A 22,106-nucleotide genomic window follows, 5' to 3' on the forward strand; every position below is an offset into this window, starting at 1 on the left:
GAAAGTTCTCCACAAGTAGGATTTCTTGATGCAGGAATTGTCAACATCAGCATCATTTCCCCTTTTCACTACAGGAAGGAGTTGTCGAAAATCGCCACAACAAATGGTAAGCATTCCACCAAAAGGCTCATTCTTGTCGCATACATCTCGAAGAGTTCTGTCCACTGCTTCAAAGCTCTCCCTCCTAATCATCAGGCACTCATCCCAAACAATGAGTTTCACTCTTCGGATGACATCTGCCGTGTTGGAGTTCTAAATGTTGCACAATATATTCTCGGTCACTTTGAGGGGTATCTTGAATCGAGAATGTGCAGTTCTTCCACCAGGCATTAATGTAGCTGCTATCCCAGAGGATGCTACAGCAATAGTAACATCACCGTCACCTCTAACTTTGGAGAGGATCAAATTGTTGAGAAATGTCTTTCCCGTTCCTCCTGGTGCATCAATAAAAATTATAGAAGGAAGATTCCTTTCCAAGCAGTTGCACACATGGTCATACACTGCTCTTTGCTCAGCATTCAGCAGAAGCTCCTTCTCTTCAACAAATTGCTGTTGTTCAGGCCTATTGTATTGCAATTCATGCAGTAATTCTGGATTACCACCATCAAGGTTCATCCTTCCATTTCTTGGTCGTGGCAAATCAAAGTCTTCCAGTGTTTTGTTGTAATTATCAAGCTTGTCTTGAATATACAACAGAGCTTGATCATGACGTCTCTCATCAATCATGATATCTGGATCACTGATTGTTCTCCGTTCTCTTTGAAGGTAATCTTCAGACATTGAATTCTTGAAGCGATCCCATAATTGTCGAGGATTGTTGATGTCAGTATTCATTAGCAAAACAACAAACAAATCTCTCATTGTACTGGGGAGTCTTGTCCTCTCAGCATCATCCATTGTTTGTTGCCAATGGTCATCAACTTGCAACAAACCTCTTTCTCTGCAAACGTCTTTGAAGGAAGGAAGAATATCTCCATGTGTCTTCAATGAATCGAAGGATACTGGTCCTTTGACGTGATGGAGAAGCAGTCTCATGTAGTAGAGGCTACCACATCTTGGAGAAACGGTATACACTCGTCCCAGAACGTTGGCTTTTTTTTTTTTTTTTTTTTTTTTTTTTTTTTGTATACCTTGGTCGAGGCTCGTATGAGAGCTAACACACAACTCACAGCAAGGAGGCATGAGACAAGAGGGGTGGGAGTGGAAGGGACAAAACATTGGGGAACAGACAGGTGAACTGTGGAAGGGAGAGGGATGGGGATGGGACGGGGAACATGGCGAGGAGAAGATGGACATTACAGGGACTTTCAGGAAGGAAAGCAGGAGAATTGAAGGAAGTGCGCTTGGGTGGATTATAGGCGGTAGAAAAGATCGAGGATTTGGATGGGGGAAGATAAGAGGTGGTGGTGAACAGCTGTTTTGAAAGCCTGGAGGGAAGAATGGGAAAGAATAGAGTGAGGAAGTTTATTCCAAAGGCGGGAAAAAAGAGGAATGAAAGAGTGAAGATGAGCAGTGATTCGTGATTTTGGTAGTTTTACCAGAAGGGGGTTGTTGGCGGACCTTGAGCACCCTGTGGAAATGTGGTTGGGACAAATCGCAGAGAGAGCAGGGGGGGGCAAGGCTGGAGAGGAGTCGGTAGAAGACAGAAAGACCACCGACCAACCTGCGGTGATTGAGTGAGAGGCCCAAAGACTCAGCTTCATTGCGGGAGATGCCAATGATCTTAAAAGCCCTGGTTTCGACAGCGTGAAGTCGAGAAAGGTGGGAGGCAGGAGCACCAGCCCAGAGGGGAGAGCAGTACTCCATCAGGCTACGGACAAAAGCTTTGTAAGTAGTCAGGAGCTCAAGAGGGCCGAGGAAGGACTTAGCACGACGGAGGATTCCCAGTCGGCGACTGGCTTTTGAGGCAAGGTTGGAAATGTGACTTTCCCAGGAAAGGTCATGGCAGATAGTGAGACCCAGAAGCTTGAAAGAAAAGACTTCTTCCAGAGGATTGTTGAGAAAGTGGATGGGGGGGTTTTGTAAACGGTCCTTTCGAAGAGACATAGTGAGTGTGAGATTTGTCTGGATTGAAAGACATGTTCCACGTGTTGGACCAGTTTGTGATTTTATCCAGATCTGCAGTGAGCGAAGAAGCTGCTGCTTGCCGGTCTGAGGGATGACAGATGGTACGGCAGAGGGTGGAGTCATCGGCAAAGAGAAATAGAGGATTTTCCAGAGAGTCCGAGAGATCATTGATGAAAACCAGAAAAAGAACAGGGCCCAGAACGCTACCTTGAGGAACTCCAGCCTGCACAGGAAGAGGGGATGAAAGAACTCCATTTAGGGCCACACGTTGACTGCGACAGGAGAGGAAGTCTGCGAGCCATGAGTGGAGATGGCCTTGAATACCATGGGAAGAGAGTTTGGTGAGTAGGGCAGGGTGCCAGACTGTGTCAAAAGCACGTGATATGTCCAGGGATACGGCTCGGATTTCCTGTCTGGCATTGAGGACCTCCATCCATTGATGGGAGAGCAGTAGCAGCATATCCAGGGTAGAGTGACCTGGTCTGAAACCAAATTGATGATTGGAAATCAAGCCATTGGAGAAGAGGAAGGATTTCATGTCTGAAGCAATGATGGATTCCATAACCTTGCTGATGATTGGGAGAAGGCTGATTGGTCTGTAGTTACAGGGATCTATTTTTGCACCTTTTTTATGCAGGGCAGTGATGTTAGCAGATTTCCAAGCAGATGGCAGATGACCTTGGGAAAATGAGAGGGTGAATAGAACAGAGAGAGGGTGAGCAAGAGCAGAAGAGCAGGCTTTGAGGACACGTGGGCTGATGCCGTCTGGACCGGTTGCAGAATCTGACTCGAGGTTTGAAAGCAAGCTCTCCACCTTGTCAGGAGAAAAGGATACAGAGTCCAGGGACAGTTGGGTGCGACTGGGTAAAGTGGGTAGAGATAGTGATGGGTTTGGGACACAAGATTTAGCTGCAAACACCGAGTTTAGACATTCAGCTTTATCACGTGTGGAATCAGCAGTGCGGCCATTTGAGGTAAGGGAGGGGATGGAGGCGGAACAAACACCAGAAACAGATTTGATTAAACGCCACCAGGATTTTGAGGAGGGAGAGAGCTTTGAGAGTTCAGACTTGAGATGAGAAAGATGTTGTTTTCTGGCTCTCCTGAGGGTAGATACACACTTGTTCCGAGCTTTGTGGAAAGAACTGAGATTGCCCTCAGTTGGGTTTGCTTTCCATGAGGCAAAGGCAAGTTGTTTCAGGACAACTGCCTCACCACAAGCTTCAGTAAACCAAGGGCGGGAGGAAGGGTAAGACAACTGAACACGAGAGGGGATAAATCTGTGCATGAGGGAGAGCAAGTTTCTTTGAAAGAATTCCCAGGATGAGTTGATGTTTGAGAAAGTAGTGATAGGAGACCAGTCTGTAAGTTTGATGGCTGCTCGGAGACCCTGCCAGTCGGCTTGAGTGAAATGCCAGACTCGACGGCGGTGAGGTGGTTCTCTGATGACAGCCAGAGATGTCCACTTTAACAAGGACGTGGTCAGAAGAACCAATTGGAGCGAAGGAAGAGCAGCAGATATTGTCAGGGAAATTTGTCAAAATCAGATCTTTGAATCAGGGAGGGGATGGAGGCTTCAAAAATACTGGGAAAAAAATCTTCCACTCTCTTCCCAACATTCCTTCTTTCCCATTTCTTATTGTTCCATGTGTAAAATCGGGGTACGTAAGCGTAGTAGTGTTATTGCAAATGGATCTCGAGAATACAGTTCCATGAATTCAGTTAAAGTCGTTCTCGCCATATCATTATTTTTCACCTGCTGACCAGCATTGGCTCTGATGAAGACTCATTGTTCTTGTGGTAGATGTACCGGGAGTCAAATGACAGCGGGGTCTCTCTCATGAATTGGGAATCTAAGAATTGATCCCACTGCTTCTGATGGACCGATGTATCTGCCAGTCAAGTACTGTGTAATTTCGTCATCTCTGTTAACTCCAAAAACTGCTTGATCACTCTCCTTCAAGGTGTACTTGATCACGTATTTGATCGACTTTACAGAGGAGCATATTTCAACATTGATGTGACATTTCAACAACTTCAACAGTTGAGAATTATAGGGCACCACCCAATCAGAAGTAATAGGTCGATTCTGGTGTCCTCCTTGATGTCCCTGAAATCCTCCCATATCTGGAGATCTTCTCCTGTACAGAGGATATGAATCATCTCCACATCTTGTCCTCTCGATAAATGGCTTTGGGAATCTCTTACTGCAACTTCCATTCTTCCAACATGGAGTGGTGTTGTTGCAGTACGGTCCATGAATCATGTGCTTCAGTACCAATTCATGCAGCTCAGGATCGACTTGTGGGTCTGGTATTTCAGCTTGCACCAATCTGTCAAAATCTTGTGGTCTTGGCTTACTCACTTCGTCAAGCCATAGCAGACAGTGCAAATGAGGCAGGCCTCTCTTCTGATATTCCACAGTTGAGACAAAAGCTATACAGTTCCCAAAGAGGCCATCTGGTCCAGTGAGGTACTTAATGAATAGCTTTCTGTTCAGATTGAATACTCTTGCAATCAAGTCTGCTCTATCACATGGCTGCTGATTCAGAAAGAAGTGCTGTCGGATTTTGGGCCAGTTCGGATTGCAATTCATCGTAATGAAGAACGAAGCATTGCCATACTTCCAAATGTACATCATGCCATCCTGACATCGTTCCATCATGTATCTCGGTCCACCGACAAATGTTGAGGAAAGGATGATGCGCTTTCCGACATTTTCCGAATCATCATTATCATTTAATGCATCCGTCAGGCCTCTGTAAGTTGTTGATGTCAACGATGCTTGATTCATGCGAATATAATTGAGCCTCTCACTCTCAATATTAGCTGCCATATCAACCACATATTGTTGAAAGAGTCGTTGTCCTATCAAAAGGTGGTTTAATTCATTATCATGATTCATGATCCTATACGCATAATGTCGCATTGCTGTCAATTTCTTGCTGTTACTCATTTGGAGTTGGTGATGCCATCCATCATCTCCAAGCGGAGAGAAAAGGACGTATTGAAAGCTATCATACGACCTATGAGACTGAAATGATTTCCAGGCCTCCTCCTCTTTCTTTCAAGACAATGTGCCGTGATCTTGCCTCAAGTTCATTATTGTTTGGTATTATGACGGCAACTTCGTTGGCAATTTATGTGTTAAATCACCTTTCATGTTCAAAAGCTGGCCGACGATCTGGATCAATGACAAATTGATGCCTCTGGTAAATCTCTAATTCTTTCCTTTGCCATTTCAAGTGAAGCAATGTCAGGGTTGTTTTGTCTTCTCAAGTTTTCAAGCATTTCAACAATTTCCCTTTGAATACCAGCATTTTGCAGTCTACCCATTCGCAATTCAATGCTATCTTGGGCGCTGGGGGTCCATAAAATAGATCTGCAAGAATTGACTTTGCTGGTCTGGGTCGGGCATCAACGAACCAAGGTAATGATGAATCTGTCCTTGAATGATCACTGAAGGATTCCATCCATTCCTTGGTGGCACCACTTCCTTGGCACCGAATGACGTCAGTGGAAAGAGACAGTTGTATTATCTAATATTCTTTTTGAACTCGTTTGCTTGTGGTGTGTCACTTGTGTACAAATTCATGAGTTCATCAGGGAGTGCCTGCAGAGGAGCAATGTTTACCTTACCCTTCATGCAGCAAAATTTGCCCGTTTCTCCAGAGAAACGGTACGCTCGACACTGAGGGCATACCTTGGTCATTACACCAACATCAGCAGAACGATTTCTCCTTGCGAGTCGTGCATTTCGTCTTGTTGTATCTCTGGCCCACTGTTCAGCCAGTCTTTCGGTTCTTTCATCTTCTGTCTCTTCATTCCTTCTGTTTTGCGTTCTTTCTCGGAGATCCTCGAGACGTTCAGTTCTTTCATCTTCCGTCTCTTCATTCCTTCTGTTTTGCGTTCTTTCTCAGAGATCCTCGAAACGTTCAGTTCTTTCATCTTCCGTCTCTTCATTCCTTCTGTTTTGCGCTCTTTCTCGGAGATCCTCGAGATGTTCAGTTCTTTCATCTTCCATCTCTTCATTAACCTCCACCATCGAAGATGGACGGAGGTTGCTGTTTTCACCCCTGTCTGTTTGTTTGTTTGTTTGTGAACAGTATTACGGAAAAACTCCTCGACGGATTTCGATGAAACTTGGTGGGGGGATTAGGTATGGTCCAAGGATCATGCCATTAGATTTTGGACTTGGTCCAAAGTCCAATATGGCCGCTATGGTGGCCATTTTGAAAAATATTTGAATTTTTGTTTTTTCATTTCTACATGTTTTAAGTGATTTCCAACCCCCCCCCCCCCCAAAAAAAAAATTGTTAGAGAAAAAAAAATTTGCAACTTTTTTTTTTCAACAAAATTTCGATTTTTTTTTTTTTTGCATTTCTACATGTTATAAGTGATTTCCAACAAAAAACATGCGGCTGATTTTGGAACTTCAGGTGGATATACCCACATAAAATTAATTTCTGTCTCAAGGAATCTAGTTATGACGAATGAATTGAGTATGTAAAAGTTAAAAGTAAAAGGGAAAGTTGCAGACTATAACTGTGAGCACTGTTGAAGTCAAATTGAATGAATAGGATATCAGGTTCACTTGAGTGACCTAGCGGTATTGGCGGCGGAGGTTTTTCACTCTACCGAGTGCTCCCCCTCTAGTTCCTTCTGTTTTGCGTTCTTTCTCGGAGATCCTCGAGACGTTCAGTTCTTTCTTGTTACGTCTCTCGTTCCCTTTTCTCCTTACTGCTTCTCGACGTCTCTTTGCGTCGTTCCTTGACCACCCTGCAACTCGTTTGCTCCCTTTTCTTGGCATGATCTATAAAAGAAGCTTCTCTCTTCTTGGCATGATCTAAAATTTTGTGTGCATTGGGGGGACAATTTTATTCGCAATTTTATCGTGCGCAATTTTATTCACTCTTACAAAAGAAGGGGATTTGTGCGTCAACGTGAAAAGAAAAAAAAAAAAAAACGGAGAAAAGAAAGTCGAAGAAATTATTGTGCGTAATCTTCTAAACACAATTTTATTTATTGATGAACAGGGAAGTATTAGATCAAAATGGCGATGTTTATTTTATGCTTAAAAATAAATAGCTCTTTGTCTGCACGAAATGTTTGAGGTTTAAAAATAATTTTTTCGTTGCCCGATTTGAATGAAACTTGATGCTGTACACCGCAGGCGAATGGTGAGTAAGGTGGCCCTAAAATTTTTGCGCTATCTTGTACCATTTTGGCTGTATTTTGGGAACATATATATATATATATATATATATATATATATATATATATATATATATATATATATATATATATATATATATATATATGATGAGAGTTTTAGTAATATATAGATGGATGAGGTTGGGGAGAGTGAAAAATGTCAACCAATAAATGAGTCTTTATAAGGAGTCCAGTGATTTTTTTTGATTTTTTTATTAATGGTCCATGTTCGTGTTAGGTATTATAAGGTCTTAAGACCGTTTGTCTTATTTGGCATTTGATACTGTGTTCACCTGGTTTACCTCTGTTTCACTCTTCATCCTAGGGAAACTGCTGCTAATGCTGCAGTCTGCACGCAGAGCCTTTTGCCTTGACGCTAACCACCCTTGGCTGCATGAACGTCTCGTCCGGCTAGCCCGTGCAGGTGTGTATGGAGTTGCCACAGTGGAGGATGGAGTTCAGCTTCGTTATATTTTATTTTATTATTATTTTTTTTTATTATTATTTTTTTTTTGATGGCGAGACCTGGAATTCAAGATGATGAATTTGTTTCAGTGGCTGACCTCAAAATAGATACTTGGTTTAGTTTGACGATCCTTCGTGAATGACAAACGAGTGCGAGATTTGCAAGGATTGATTGACACCTTCCATTAGTTAGTGGAGCATCTAATCCATTCCAGATCAGCAAAGTGATGTAACTGTAACTGATGTCTGCCTGTGAAAGGGCCGAGATATAGTACGATACATAGTGGTTGGCAAAAAGGAAGAGAGGGTTTTCCAGAGGTTTGAAGAAGTCACATATCTCGATGAGGAACAAGACTTGGTCCACCACTACATTGGGGGAACTCCAGTCTCAAGTGGGAGGGATTATATTGTCAGATGTTTTGGATGGTTTGAAGTGAAATGTGGGATGGAGGAAAAGGCTCCAGTGGAGACAGACTAAACAAGGTACCAAGAGGTATTTAAGGACGGAGACAGGTATGAGAGCTGTCTTTAGATTGGCCTGATGTTAAGCCCGTCAAAGTGAAATCGGCGATAACTGTGAAGGTATGTGCGAGTCAGGGATGTCTGTACCGTGAGGATTGGAGGAGAAACGAGAGCTTGAGGAGAGGGGGGGAGGTGGCAAGGGTGGGGTTTGAGAGAAAGGGGTGGTGGTGTGGGAGGAGTTATTAAAGCTCTCGGGGAGGAGTGGTGCATCATCGGTGAGGTACAAAAGGAAAGGGACAAATGGGAACAGACGTTACGGAAGAGGTGAAAGAGGGGATTGTGCCAGTGACGATTTCCTCTTCTTTTTCATCATCTTCCTATTGTGCTTCTTCCGAAGAGCTTTTCTCTGATGCGTGACAAGTTGGGTTTTGGATCAAGTTTAACTTTGATATTACATCCTGTTGATATAAATCAAAATCACAACTATTGGGTAATTGTATTTGATTTGGATTTTTTTTTGTTGGAACCACTATGCTCAGCATTCCTTTGTTTGGATGTTATCTGCATGACAATGTTCTTATTTTCTTCAGACCTACACAATTTATAATTTAATAACAACATCATGTGATTGATTATGCATATAATCAGATGAAAATTAATCTCTCTTCAAAGCATACATCCAATGGATGTTGGTAACCCTTTATTTAAAAAAAACCCTCCCCCAATATTCCACACATTGAGTGGGTTACAAATCAAGTTTTCACTAACATACAATCCTTGCAGTTATTTTCCCATTGCTAGTGTGTTTGTTTTCACGACAATCCTGATGTTTATGTCTCTGCTGACGAAGTCACCAGAGGCGTTATGTTTTTGGGTTGTCTGTCCATCCGTAAGTACGTACGTACGTACATACGAGGTCCATTTAAAAATTAACGGGACTGACTTCACAGAAATTTTATTCCAAAAAATATCTTGAAATCACAGCTTGTCCCCTTCAAAATAGTTTCCCTCCAGTCTCACACACTTGTCCATCCTCTTCTTCCACGCTTCGATGTACCCCCGGAAGGCTTCTTCTGGAATCCTCTGGAGCTCCGTCATCACGTCCCTTTTGATGGCCTCCACATCAGGAAATCGGGTCCCCTTGATCACCCCCTTGAGCTTGGGGAATAGGAAAAAATCACAAGGGTCAAGTCTGGCGAATACGGGGGTTGCTCCAGAGTTGGCACGTTCCTCTCCGCCTGAAACTGTCAGATGCTCAGGGCACTGTGAGCAAGGGTGTTGTCATGGTAGAGCACCCAGGCGTTGTTCTCTCACCGATCCCTCCTCTTGTCCCAGACTGATCTCATGAGGCACCGGAGGATCTGTACTGCCTGAACACGTATAGATTCACTGTTTGACCCTGTGGTAGAAACTCGAAGTGGATGATGCCCTTGATGTCAACAAACGCGATGAGCATCACCTTGACCTTCGACTTCAACTTCCTTGCTTTCTTTGGTCTTGGTGATGCCGGACTTTTCCACTGACGATTCTGCCATTTGGTCTCGGGATCGTATTCGAATATCCACGATTCATCGCCAGTAATTACTCTCCCGAGCAGGTCTGGATAGTCCTTGAGCCGCTCGATAATGTCCTGACAGACAGTGGCTCTTTGCTGTTTCTGGTCCTTGGACAACAGCTTGGGGACCATCTTTGCGCACACCTTGCGCATTTCGAGATTTTCAGTGATGATGCTCCAGACAGTGTCCTTGTTGATGGAAAGTTTCTCAACAATCATCCGCACCGTGAGTCGACGATCTGCGCGCACCATCTGCTTGACATGCTCGATGTTGTCCGCTGTTCTGCTCGCTGAAGGTCTTCCAGACCGTGGATCGTCTTCAACCTCCTCCCGTCCTTTGAACATCTTGTGCCATTCAAATGCACGTGTACGTGACATCGTTTCTTCCCCATAGACTTGCTGCAGCATTGCGAAGGATTCGGAAGGTGTTTTGCCAAGCTTGGCAAGAAACTTCAGATTGGCTCTCTGCTCACGACTCATAGCACGATGACTCAGACTAGACAACGTGTAAAGCCGACCTGTAAAAAAACATCACACAATGAGCGCAGTCAACCATCACCAATCATATATATTGCTGGAATGTTGTGAAAGAATGTGACTCAACCCGTTCATTCAAGTTGAGTAAGTGGAGCACACAGCAGGCTCAGTCCCATTACTTTTTAAATGGACCTCATACATACGTCATGCTAATTTTCTCTGCAACCGCTTGTCCAATTGACACAAAAGTTTTCACCATAGGTGTGACAACGCATGTAGAATGTTTTATTGATAATCATGATGTCATAGGTCACATGATGTGGCAGCCATGTTTGAAAAAGGAAAAACTCTGGACTTCTATCTCTGAAACCGCTCTACGGAAAATATTGAAACTTGGCACACGTGAAGTTCTCACCATGGGAAATAAGTTATTATTACTATGTTTTTTAAATTATGTCATAGGTGGCTTTGTTGTGACGTCAAAATTGCATGCGTCACACTTTATCTGATCATTATAAAAAATTTTGGGGGTCATCAAGGGCTAAATTATATGGGGGAGAGGTTCATGCCATCATCAGTCACGTGGTTTGGCAGCCATATTGGATATTGGTTCGACAGTTACCCTAAAACCTTTAAAAATAATCTTCTCCAGAATGGTTTAACAGACCGAGGGGAAACTTCACCCACATGTCCCCAAAGGTTTGGGGATACCAGGGTGTTCACAAATAATTAATCGGTCACATGGTCTGGCAACCATATTGGATTGAGCAAAAATCTTTTTAAAACAAAATCTTTCGCTTGAACCGCTTCATCAATCGATGTGAAACGTCAAAATCATGTTCTGGTCGTGATGCGGAATATATGTTTTATATTTCAATCTGATCAGACACGTGGTCTGGCAGCCAGATTTATTTAATATTTTGAATCTGTGTTAAAGGATTTTTTTATCAAACTTGGGATGATGTAATAATTTGGGCAGAAGTATTCTGACGACATTGCGACGTCAGAGTGCCCTTCAATTAATTAATTTATTTTTTCGTCAATCTCCATATTCAAATGATTCTATGCAATGGATTTTCTCATGAAAAATACAAACCTAATTGCTTTGTAATCTGTCAAGCGCACGTCTCGACTAGTGCTTGACTGTGGCGTGCACTCGATGTAAGATTTTATTTTCTCTCCTTTGGGAATTATTTTCTTCCTTTTCTCACCCACCTTTTGCAGTTTCAGAAAGGAGGGCTGAGGCACCACTCCCTGTTGCCACAGTGCTAGAACACAAGCTGCCTGGATTGGTTGGAGATGATGGAGTGGAATCCTTTAACGAGACATTCATCAGGCGGAATGAGTTTTCGATTCAACACTCGCTGGCCGGTGCAGCTTTCTTCACCTCCAAATGTTTACCCATGTCCCGCCTCCCATCCTTCGCCTTTGGCCCCATCCCACCTCCCGTCCCTGACCCGCCTTTTGCCCCAAATTTTCCACCTCGCATTTTGTCCACCATCCCCTTCCATTTGCACACGGGACCAGCACCCTTCCCTCAAATTTCCCTGCCTCTCACCTTTTTCCCTTCGCTCACAACTCACCTATTTCTTGACACTTTGGACTTTGTTCGCATTTTAACACTCTTTAATAACCGCTTCCTTTTGACTCTAACCTGACGATGTGTTCTCAGGTGCTCGAATGATGTTTTTCCTCGAACCATCTTCCCAACAACATGCCATTTCCTTGGCAACCCGGTTAAACGATTCCATGACTGATCGATGCATTAAGGTGAGTCATTGTCAGAGTATAACGTACTAAAATATGCAATCTGGTGTCTGCCTGTCTGAGCTGGGTTTTTTTTTTGTTTGTTTTACTGCGATGCATTCGGTCGTTACTTATCCGTTCTCAACCAAACTTGACAGGAGGACTAAGGGTCACACGATGGAAGTTGTAGCAACTTCATTTGCCACCCTCCCCAAGGGGTTTTCCCACCTTTGGGGGGGGGGGTCCGTGTTAAGGTGTATATTCACATTAAGATAGTTAATCGTGGCATTCTTCCAAGGCTTCTGATAAAACAAATTATATATATATATATATATATATATATATATATATATATATATATATATATATATATATATTTATATATAGATAGATATTTATATATAGATAGATATATAATGTAATTACAAAACAATATTAATGACTAATATCCCCTCTTCCCAAGGGGTTTTTCTTCCTGAGACAAACACCGTGTTCACATGTATAAATTGCTTATCGTGGGGCAAACCTAACTGAAGTAAAAATGTTTTAAACCACAAACATGTACAATTACCTTTTTAAACAGTCGCAAATGCTGTTTACCACTAAACTTAAAGAAATCTGGAGGAATCCCGACATCTTTGAGGATGCATACCTTGAGGTATGCTATGCTTATCACATCCACCGTGGGCGAATGGACCTGCATGTAGATCTATTGTAATCTATACACTCCAGAGAGGATAATAACATGACACGTGGCTCCCATTGGGATTGGGTGTACTAGTTATATAAATTCTAAAAGTGTGTGCGTGTGCGTGTGCATGTGCGTGTGCGTGTGCGTGTGTGTGTTTGCGTGCGTGCGTGCTGTCAAGGCTCATATGACATTTAACACACAAACACCACACTAAGGGGAGCAGGAAACAAGAGGGAAGGGAAAAACAGTGGGGAACAGAGACATGAGATCTGTGGAAGGGAGAGGGATGGGGCAGGGTACACAGGGTACACAAGGTAAAGTAAATAAGATGGACACTACATGGACTTTGTCTCAAAAGTGGGGAAAAAAGAGGAATGAAAGAGTGAAGGTGAGTAGTGATTCTTGATTTTGGTAGATTTACCAGAAGGGGGTTGCTGGTGGACCTTGAGCACCCTGCGGAAATATGGGAGATGGGAGGGACATCTCAGACAGAGCGGGAGGGAGGGGGGGCGAGGCCAAAAAGGAGACTGAAGAAGGCAGAAAGACCACCGACCTGCCTGCATTGAGAGAGTGAGAGACCCAAAGACTCAGCCTCACCGTGGGAGATGCCATTGATACAAAACGCCTTGGTTTCCACAGCGTGAAGGTGAGAGTCGGCTGCACCAGCCTAGAGGGAAGAGCAGTACTCCATTGGGCTGCGGACGAAAGCTTTTACGTGGTCAGGAGCTCAGGTGTGCCAAGGAAGGACTTTGCATAACGGAGGATGCCCAGACTGGCTTTCGAGACCAGCTTGGAAATGTGACTTTCCCAGGAAAGATCATGGCAGATAGTGAGATCCAGAAGCTTGAATGAAAGGACTTCTTCAAGAGGATTTTTTAGAAAGTAGATTTGGGGGAGGGGGGGGGGTTCAGACGGTTCTTTTGGAGCAGCATAGTGAGATTGAGATTTGTCAGGGTTGAAAGACATGTTCCACGTGTTGGTCCAGTTTGTGATTTTATCCAGATATGCAGTGAGTGAAGAAGCTGCTGCTTGCCGGTCTGAGGGATGACAGATGGTACAGCAGAGGGTGGAGTCATCAGCAAAGACATAAAGAGGATTTTCCAGAGAGTTGGGGAGATCATTGATGAAAACCAGAAAAAGAACAGGGCCCAGAACGCTACGTTGAGGAACTCCAGCCTGGACAGGAAGAGGGGATGAGAGAACTCCATTAAGGGCCACATGTTGGCCGTGACAGGAAAATATCTTCAGTTATGAATAAAAAAGGAAAATTATCTTCAGTTATGAATATAAAACTTCATTTGGAGAAATTGTTTCAACATAATTTGTAATTCATCTAAATATGGCAGAGGAAGTCTGCGAGGAAGAGAGTGGAGATGTCCTTGGATACCAAAGGAAGAGAGTTGGGTGAGTAGGGCAGGGTGCCAGACCGCATCGAAGGCACACGATATGTCGAGGGATAGGGCTCTGATTTCATGTCTGGCATTGAGGATCGCCATCGATTGCTCGGAGAGATGCTTTTCGTTTCTCATCCAACGATGTGAACCGTTGGCACTTCCCTCATTCTCTTTCTGAGAAGACTTCCTCAGGACAGTTCAATTTGTAGAATTTTATACAACTAGTTAAAAAAAAATCTTTTTTTGATTTTTTACATTAAGGTTGCACCTGGCGTGATGTGGATCTCCACTCGTATCCTGAGAACTCCATTTGTTAGTAGGGACATTTTTAATGACATTGTTAAACTTACCTTGGCCTGACAGAGCTATTGGCTATCAAATTACGTATACAAATTATAAGAATGTTGGAGAAAGAATTTAAAATGCGTGGACATATTAAGAATCCTCAAGCCAATCATTCAGCTCGAGTTGTTCCAGGCGAGCCAAGCGTTGTGCTGGAGTTGCTTCATGCGAGCCAAGCATTGTGCTCAAGTTGCTTCAGGCGAGTCAAGCGTTGTGATCAAGTTGTTCCAGGCGAGGATGGCGTTGTGCTTGGGTTGCTCCAGGCGAGGCAAGCATTGTGATCGAGTTGCTTCAGGCGAGGATGGCGTTGTGCTTAAGTTGCTCCAGGCGAGCCAGGCATTGTGATCGAGTTGCTTCAGGCGAGGATGGCGTTGTGCTTGGGTTGCTCCAGGCGAGCCAGGCATTGTGCTCGAGTTGCTCCAGGTGAGGCAAGCGTTGTGATCGAGTTGCTCCAGGCGAGGATGGCGTTGTGCTTGAGTTGCTCCAGGCGAGGATGGCGTTGTGCTTGAGTTGCTCCAGGCGAGCCAGGCGTTGTACTTGAGTTGCTCCAGGCAAGCCAGGCGTTGTGCTCGAGTTGCTCCAGGCGAGGCAAGCGTTGTGATCGAGTTGCTCCAGGCGAAGATGGCGTTGTGCTCGAGTTGCTCCAGGCGAGGCAAGCGTTGTGATCGAGTTGCTCCAGGCGAGCCAAGCGTTGTGCTCAAGTTTCTCGAGGCGAGGATGGCGTTGTGCTCGAGTTGCTCCAGGCGAGCCAAGCGTTGTGCTCGAGTTGCTCCAGACGAGCCAAGCGTTGTGCTCGAGTTGCTCCAGGCGAGCCAAGCGTTGTGCTCGAGTTGCTCTAGGCGAGCCAAGCGTAGTGCTCGAGTTGCTCCAGGCGAGCCAAGCGTTGTGCTCGAGTTGCTCCAGGCGAGCCAAGCGTAGTGCTCGAGTTGCTCCAGGCGAGCCAAGCGTTGTGCTCGAGTTGCTCCAGGTGAGCCAAGCATTGAGCATTGATTTATCTGCAGCAGTTACAGCTCCACCTATTTGTGCAATATTAATGGGGGTTTTTTTTTTTCGCTTTGAAACTTGTAAAGTTTTTATAACTAACAAGCTGGGGATACCCGGTGCTGCACAGCTAGGTGAGCTTCTCCTGGTGGTTTTCGGGATGTGTTGGACATTGAAAAGCTGTGGAGTTATTGGCCTCATGGTGGTTACCTTTTGCCGGCGGCAGCATTGCCCGACACCACATGCCAACATACATGCGGCCTTTAGTGGCATCAAAACAGATGACTAGGCCAACATATGGTAGCTTAACCCCTTGCCCAGACTGAAGTACCTACACCCAAAATTTTGAGCCTCTAAGTCCTGCGGTTCCGGCATGAAAGAATAGAGTACACATGAACACACGAAAATGTTTTTATAGATAATGTATAATGTGATTTCTTAAGAACAATCTCCACGAAAGATAACGGTTGGATGATAGAATAGTTCAGGAGACTGACTGGAAGAGGCAGTTTGAGTGAAATATGAGTAGTTCAAGAGCCACACATGGTGGAGCCCAAAGACCTTTGATGTACACTAGCATACAAGACCCATCACTTCGCTGACGGGAATACCAATCTTTGCTACAATGGCTAATCCATGGGGCAAGAACAAAAAAGGATTCCTGGGAGATCCTGCCCTCCATGTGGTGATGGGCAGCGTCGCAAGTTGGCGTTTACAGTTTCGCCCTGTGTGCCCATGTACCCATGCACAGACCGACCTTCCTTTTTATTTTTCATCACAAACCTTCCTGTGAGTTTCCTAGTTCTGTTGTGGTTTAATTGAAATCCGTAAATCCATTCTCAAGTTGCAGCAAAACAAACAGAAGCGACAGACAGACACGGCTGCTTTTATAATCCATATTTTTACGTGTGCACGTGAGAGGAATTTTTGAGGTCACGTGCCTTCTCCCCTCCGTGAACCAATGTCACATCAGTCCGCCACCCCTCACATATGGAGAACACAGTGCAGAGAGGAAGGGTTAGGTTAATCTTAAGATTGTTACGTGTCACCACGTGGAGGCTGGTGTGTTAAATAGATCAGGATTAAGGCTAATTTCTCCCAGTATGTGAAGCCCCCTGTGACCTTTTCAATAAATGAATTGTGACAAGCCAACAATAAATGTTGTTGTTGGAAGAACGCAATTCAACAACAGAGCCGAGCATTTCCGAGCAGGCAGAAGCCCCGCCTTCTCGGCTGCGGAACAGCAAGTCACGCCCCTGAGGCTTATGATTGGTCAGTGGATGTCAGAAGGTGCGACAGCAGATTCTTGGTGCGAGGTACGCGGTTGAGACAGAATCTCGTTTTTGCTCTCCTCTCAGCACGACGAAATATCAGCATGATTCTCGTTGTTCGTGCTGGGGTGAATTTGTTCACATGCTGAAATCAGACACTCATCATTGTTTGATCGGCTGAGTCGTGATGTCTGTACACTTTGAGAGAAGGGGCAAGAGAGACAAGAGTAGAGATAGCTGGGTGAGGAACGTGGTTGAGACAGAGGGTCTCGTTTTTGCTCACCTCTCGGCATGATGAAATAGTAGAGCGATTTTCATGTTCGTGCTGTGTGAATTTGTCCGCATGTTGGAGCAAGACACTAGCCATTGACGGTTCAGCTGGGTCGTGAAGTTTATACGTTTCTGAGGAGGAGGAGAAGAAGAGCGCATCTGAGCAATAACTCGGCAGCATCCCGTTGTATGTGTGAAGAGAAAGGCCACACCATTAGCTGTGAGCAGACCTGGTATTGAGAGAAGGACGGCATCGGCAACATCAATCGTGAGAAGGGACTGTACGGCGGTTCCTGGCATCGGAGCCATCCGCGTGAATTGCGTGCGTTTCCCGTGCAGAGAATGATTTGGCGCTATTTTGGATGCGGTTTACTGCGCAGTGACGACGCGGTTTGATTGCCGGGCTCCTAAAAGATTATCTTTGGACACACAGCTAAGTGCCAGAATAAAGGGAGGAATTTTCTTTTCTTTTATTTTTCCCCTTATCTGTTTCTGTAACTGTATGAAGACGTCTCAAATTTTGCCTTCAGTTTACCTCCTGTTTCACTACCTCATGCTTTGATTTATTTTTACTATCAAACTTTGACTTATCTCAATTATTACTCGTTGATTTTTGTTCATTAAACCTTCATTTGTAAGATCTATTGTGTTTGTCTATTCGTTGTGGGTTCATGTATAAACCAATGTGCTCGTCTGGTGCGCGCTATAATCTCCAGGGATCTCGGTCATTTGCCTCCAAGTAGAACAGTTCGGCTATCCATCCATGTTGGTGTGAACCTCCCGTCCACGACAACTGGGTCGGGAGGGATAATTAATTTAACCCCATGGACACGACAATAACAAGCATTTTCTGAATCCAATCGATACGAGACTCGGCATTATTTTAAGTGAAGAAGAAGAAGAAGCGAGCGAGAATTTTTGTTTTAATGTGAATGAGTACGGTTTAGATTTGTGTAGATTGGGAATCAACGTTGTGGATAAAATATATTTTTACGGAGAGGGATAAGTGGTTGTGTTAACTTCCTTCAAGTGGTTTCATTGAAATCTGTTAATCCGCTCAAGTTACCAAAAAAGGATTCCTGGGAGATCTTGCCCTCCGTGTGGGGATAATCAGCGTCGTGAGTTGGCACTTGCAGTTTTGACACGTGCCCATATATCCACACACAGACCGACCTTTTTAGAGCAGCATCTCACGTAGCGAACACTGCTCTAAGAACGCTCGACGTTCTTCTTCTTCTTGTGAAGACAAAACCTTTATTTTAGGACTCGGCTCTTTTATATACACGATCCGGATCTCCTTAAATACTAAACACCTGTACACATCCTCGCATTGAGGGTGCCTTTTGAGAGCGTCTATCATGAACTTTTAAATATATTCGGACATTTGCTTTAAAGTTTCGAAAAGTTCACGTTACTATTTAAAGATTATTCCATTTAATGTATTGTAAATTCGTAAATACATTATTTATTTCATAAATACACTATATTTCGTAAATACACTATGACAGGTCTCGCTATTGGCTTAATCAAGGCACGTGATGAAATATCGGAAGTTGTTTTTTTATTTTTTATTTTAGCCGACAAAACCTTTAGGACGCGACTCTTGGACACATTTGTCCTTGTTTATTTTTAGGTTATCTGGAATTGGAATTCCAGGTTAGGTATTGCATCACCATGTACCGTCCGTCTGCTATTTCGACTTTTCCAGCTGAAATTTGGCAGTAACGTCCTCCTGCTGACTGGTAATGGGGATTCCAAAGATCGTTCCGGTCACGTGACTTCAAGTAGGTCAAAATAGCAGACAGTAAATTCCTTCAAAAAAAACTTATTCTCCAAACCCACCAGTCAGAATGCTACCAAATTTGGCTTGCAACATCAGGACAGGGCCACGATGTTAAATTGTGGAGGTCGTGCCGAACCCGTGACCGGAAGTGTGTCAAAATGGTGAACTTACACAGCTCATTTTATAATATAGATGTAGAATGTCTCTCCACACATCTTCCGATTTCCTTTTAGAAAAAGAAACTCGCATTGAGTGGATCCACATTTGAGAGATTTAATCTGATCTGTCGTGCAGCTCAGAGAATTCATTTATTTTTATGAATGCTGCTCTCCTCGGCTGACCTCAGCTCCAATTGAAACGGATGAACATGACTGATTGAAATCAAACTTAGTTGCAACTGCAATAAAAACTGAGTTGTGTCAACACTATCCCTCATCTCTCTCAGCTATAACTGATGTTAATTTGGCAGAATGAGTTTGACACTTACATATTTGTTTAATCGTTTTTCTGCAAATTGATAAATAAGAAAATATGTCAGATAATTATTGTTCATCTTGTGTTGTGAAATTAGCTTTGTTTGTCAAAGCTCCAGGAATACAATCACCATCACGTCTTGCTCTTTAAAATACAGATGTTGAAGTTAAACCAAGGTAATATGGATGCACCGCTTGTTGTACAATGTGGACGAGGGATAGACGGTCGTGCAAATATGCACCCGAACCCCAGAGACCTAAACCTGGTGTTGACGGACATTTCCTTAGACTCACATTCCAGTTCTACTGAAATCATATTCTCTGTTCAACTTGTTGGTGCCTTATATATAAAAATCCCTGAGAAAGCAAGATAGCTTTTAAATGATAGGCAAGTCTCTTGTACTGAATTGAACTTATTTGAAAGGTCGGCCTGCTTATCATATCTTTACTAGACAGCTCGACATCTTTCAATAGAGAGGAAAGATATGATTATGTTAATTAAAAGTAAAAATGGATACATGTTCAAGCACATAGAATCATACCATATTTGAGTACATTTTCCATACATTTATTTTAATATCAAGTTTTAGCAACATTTTATTATTGTTTTTATCAGCCTCAAACCCATTATGCTAATTTTGGAGAAATTGCATCGACAGTGCCTTGCGTCGGAGTGGCGACCCGTCCAGGACTGTGTTCCTTAGCCAAATGAAACTGCTTCGGCAACCCTCTGTACCTCACAGCGTGAACGTTATGGTTATTATTCACCCCAGAAATCGATGTTCAAATCGCTTTTTATTGAAATAACATCATGCGTGCAATTTGCCTCATTCTCCCTCATTACGTATTATGGTTATGTTACACTGGTGACTTGTGCAGCTATGGTCTGTCGATCAACATTGAGCATTGCAAAAGAGTCTCTTCTAACGAGAGCCAGAAAAGCATGAGGAAGACACTGGCTAAGACCAAGCAAGCCAAGCCATTGAGGCAAGGTCCAAGCCGATTAATTATTGAAGTGGTAAAGATCGTGAAGCGATGCCAAAATGGGGAGGGTGAAGGGTGAGGAAAAGGTGAAATGGCTCTTGTTCCACCTCATCTTGCTCACCCACACCCACGGTGGATCGTCAGTTGTCCAATGGATGGAATCAACATTGATCAAAGTTGGCTAACCGCTGTGGGAAGCAAGAATCTAACCCTTTGGTGTTACATCGACAGTGCCTTGCGTCGGAGTGGCGACGTCGGAACCCAATATCTTAACACTTATACTTATAACCCTTCATTCTATTGATTGCAGCCATTGTTCCTAACAGCCGACACCGAACGATGCTGGCCTTCACGCACAACTGGCATCAGAGATTGAATGACTAACGACCAATCGTGAATACTGAAACCAAGAACAATCAAACTTGTATATACTGGCTGTGAAAAATGAACACGATTCGGTTTAAACCATGGAATTAAACAGAGCGATTGTGAGTGCTTGAGAAATGCACCATGAATGGCCAATAAGACATTTTAGCTTGGTCTTGGTTTAGTGTGCTGACCTGCCAATTACACGACAATCGTTATCAGTTTAACACTAACATTTGAGACGTGAAGCATCTTTCAAATCCTGCCTAATTCCCTCCAATGGAAAATTAAACCACCGGCGTGATTGTACTCGTATAAAATGGGCCGATAACTCGGATGTCCATGTGAGAACTCGTATTACAATTAATAGTCTGTGCTGTACGGTGCCAAACAATGACTGAACGCCACTCTTTTTGCCCCATGAGCCACAGTGCAGTATTCTTATACGGTGAAAGTATCTCACAGGGTGTGCTCGTGCTTTCCCCCAGGTGTGTGTACAAGTGTATGACACGCTGCGCAGCGGAGGCTTGGGTGTGGGTGGGAGTGAGCGTGCGGACTCGTATCGGCACGAGTGCCATTCCCTGTTCCCGTTGGCTGCTGCATTCCGCCCGCCAAACCTTGCGCCCCCGGTGGACAACAACAATGTGCACAACTGCAATCATGATGGGGTGGTGAATGAAATCTGATGAGAACAAGTGCTGAACTGGGGGGAATTGGGGTGGTGGGGGGCAGGGGTGTGGGTGGGGTGGTTGGGATGTTGGGTGGGATTTAAACTGGAGCTGATGGGCAAAATGGAAATAAATAAATAAATAAATAAATAAAGCTTGGGATAAGAGATCATTGAGTGAATTGTTTTTTATGCCTCCGACAAGTCAGGTTGTCTGTCCCTGTGTCCCTAATAGATTTTCATTAAAATTATAACCTAAGAATGGATGAAGGAATCCAAGTCAAATTTGGTGAAAGTATGTATCATGATGTAAAGATTAACTGAATCGATTATGTCGTCAAGAGGTCAAAGGTCAGATGTCTGTTATGTAAAATGTCGGTTACTGCACCAACTTGTGAACCAATGATGGGATTTTGACCAAACTTGGTACGAGTATGTACTCGGTGTAGAAAACATTAGGAATACCTGCTCTTCCCATGAAAGATTGATCAGGTGAAAGCTATGATTCCTTATTGATTTTTTTTTTCGGGGGGACCATACTCTGTGCAGAGCGTTGGTGCTGCTTAAGCAATCTCCTTGGCTATTGGGCACAATCCTGGATGGGTCGCCACTCCGCCACAGGATACCAGCATGCTGGCACTCGTTTTGCCGACCTCGGAAGGATGACAGGCCGAGTCAACCCCACCTGGTATTAATTAAACAGCTGAGTGGGATTTGAACTTGGGACCCCAGGATCCAAAGCCTACCACCTTAGCTGTTAAGCCAATATCAGGTATCTGTTACCAGGCCAATACTGTTAAGCCAATACTTATTGATTGCACCTGTTAAACCCACTTCAATCAGTGTAGATGAAAGGGAGGAGATGGGTTAAAGAAGGATTTTAAAGCCTTGAGACATG

General features: G+C 43.9%; 1 protein-coding gene across 2 annotated transcripts in view; it reads left to right on the top strand.

The window, feature by feature from the left end:
- LOC147025594 (N-alpha-acetyltransferase 16, NatA auxiliary subunit-like) overlaps positions 1–21,279 on the top strand; it is a 120,253-nt gene extending 98,974 nt beyond the window's left edge. For both annotated transcript variants that reach the window (XM_085886710.1, XM_085886711.1), the window contains 4 exons: positions 7,607–7,705; positions 11,465–11,611; positions 11,913–12,010; positions 21,030–21,279. In XM_085886710.1, the coding sequence (XP_085742836.1) occupies positions 7,607–7,705; positions 11,465–11,611; positions 11,913–12,010; positions 21,030–21,227 (542 nt within the window). In that variant the 3' untranslated portion in view covers positions 21,228–21,279. The remainder of the gene's footprint in view (positions 1–7,606; positions 7,706–11,464; positions 11,612–11,912; positions 12,011–21,029) is intronic.
- The last annotated feature ends 827 nt before the right edge of the window (positions 21,280–22,106 follow it).

Source organism: Eptatretus burgeri, chromosome 6, assembly GCF_056783735.1.
Source record: "Eptatretus burgeri isolate ZD-2024b chromosome 6, Ebu_testis_v1, whole genome shotgun sequence".
Taxonomy (NCBI): Eukaryota; Metazoa; Chordata; class Myxini; order Myxiniformes; family Myxinidae; genus Eptatretus; species Eptatretus burgeri.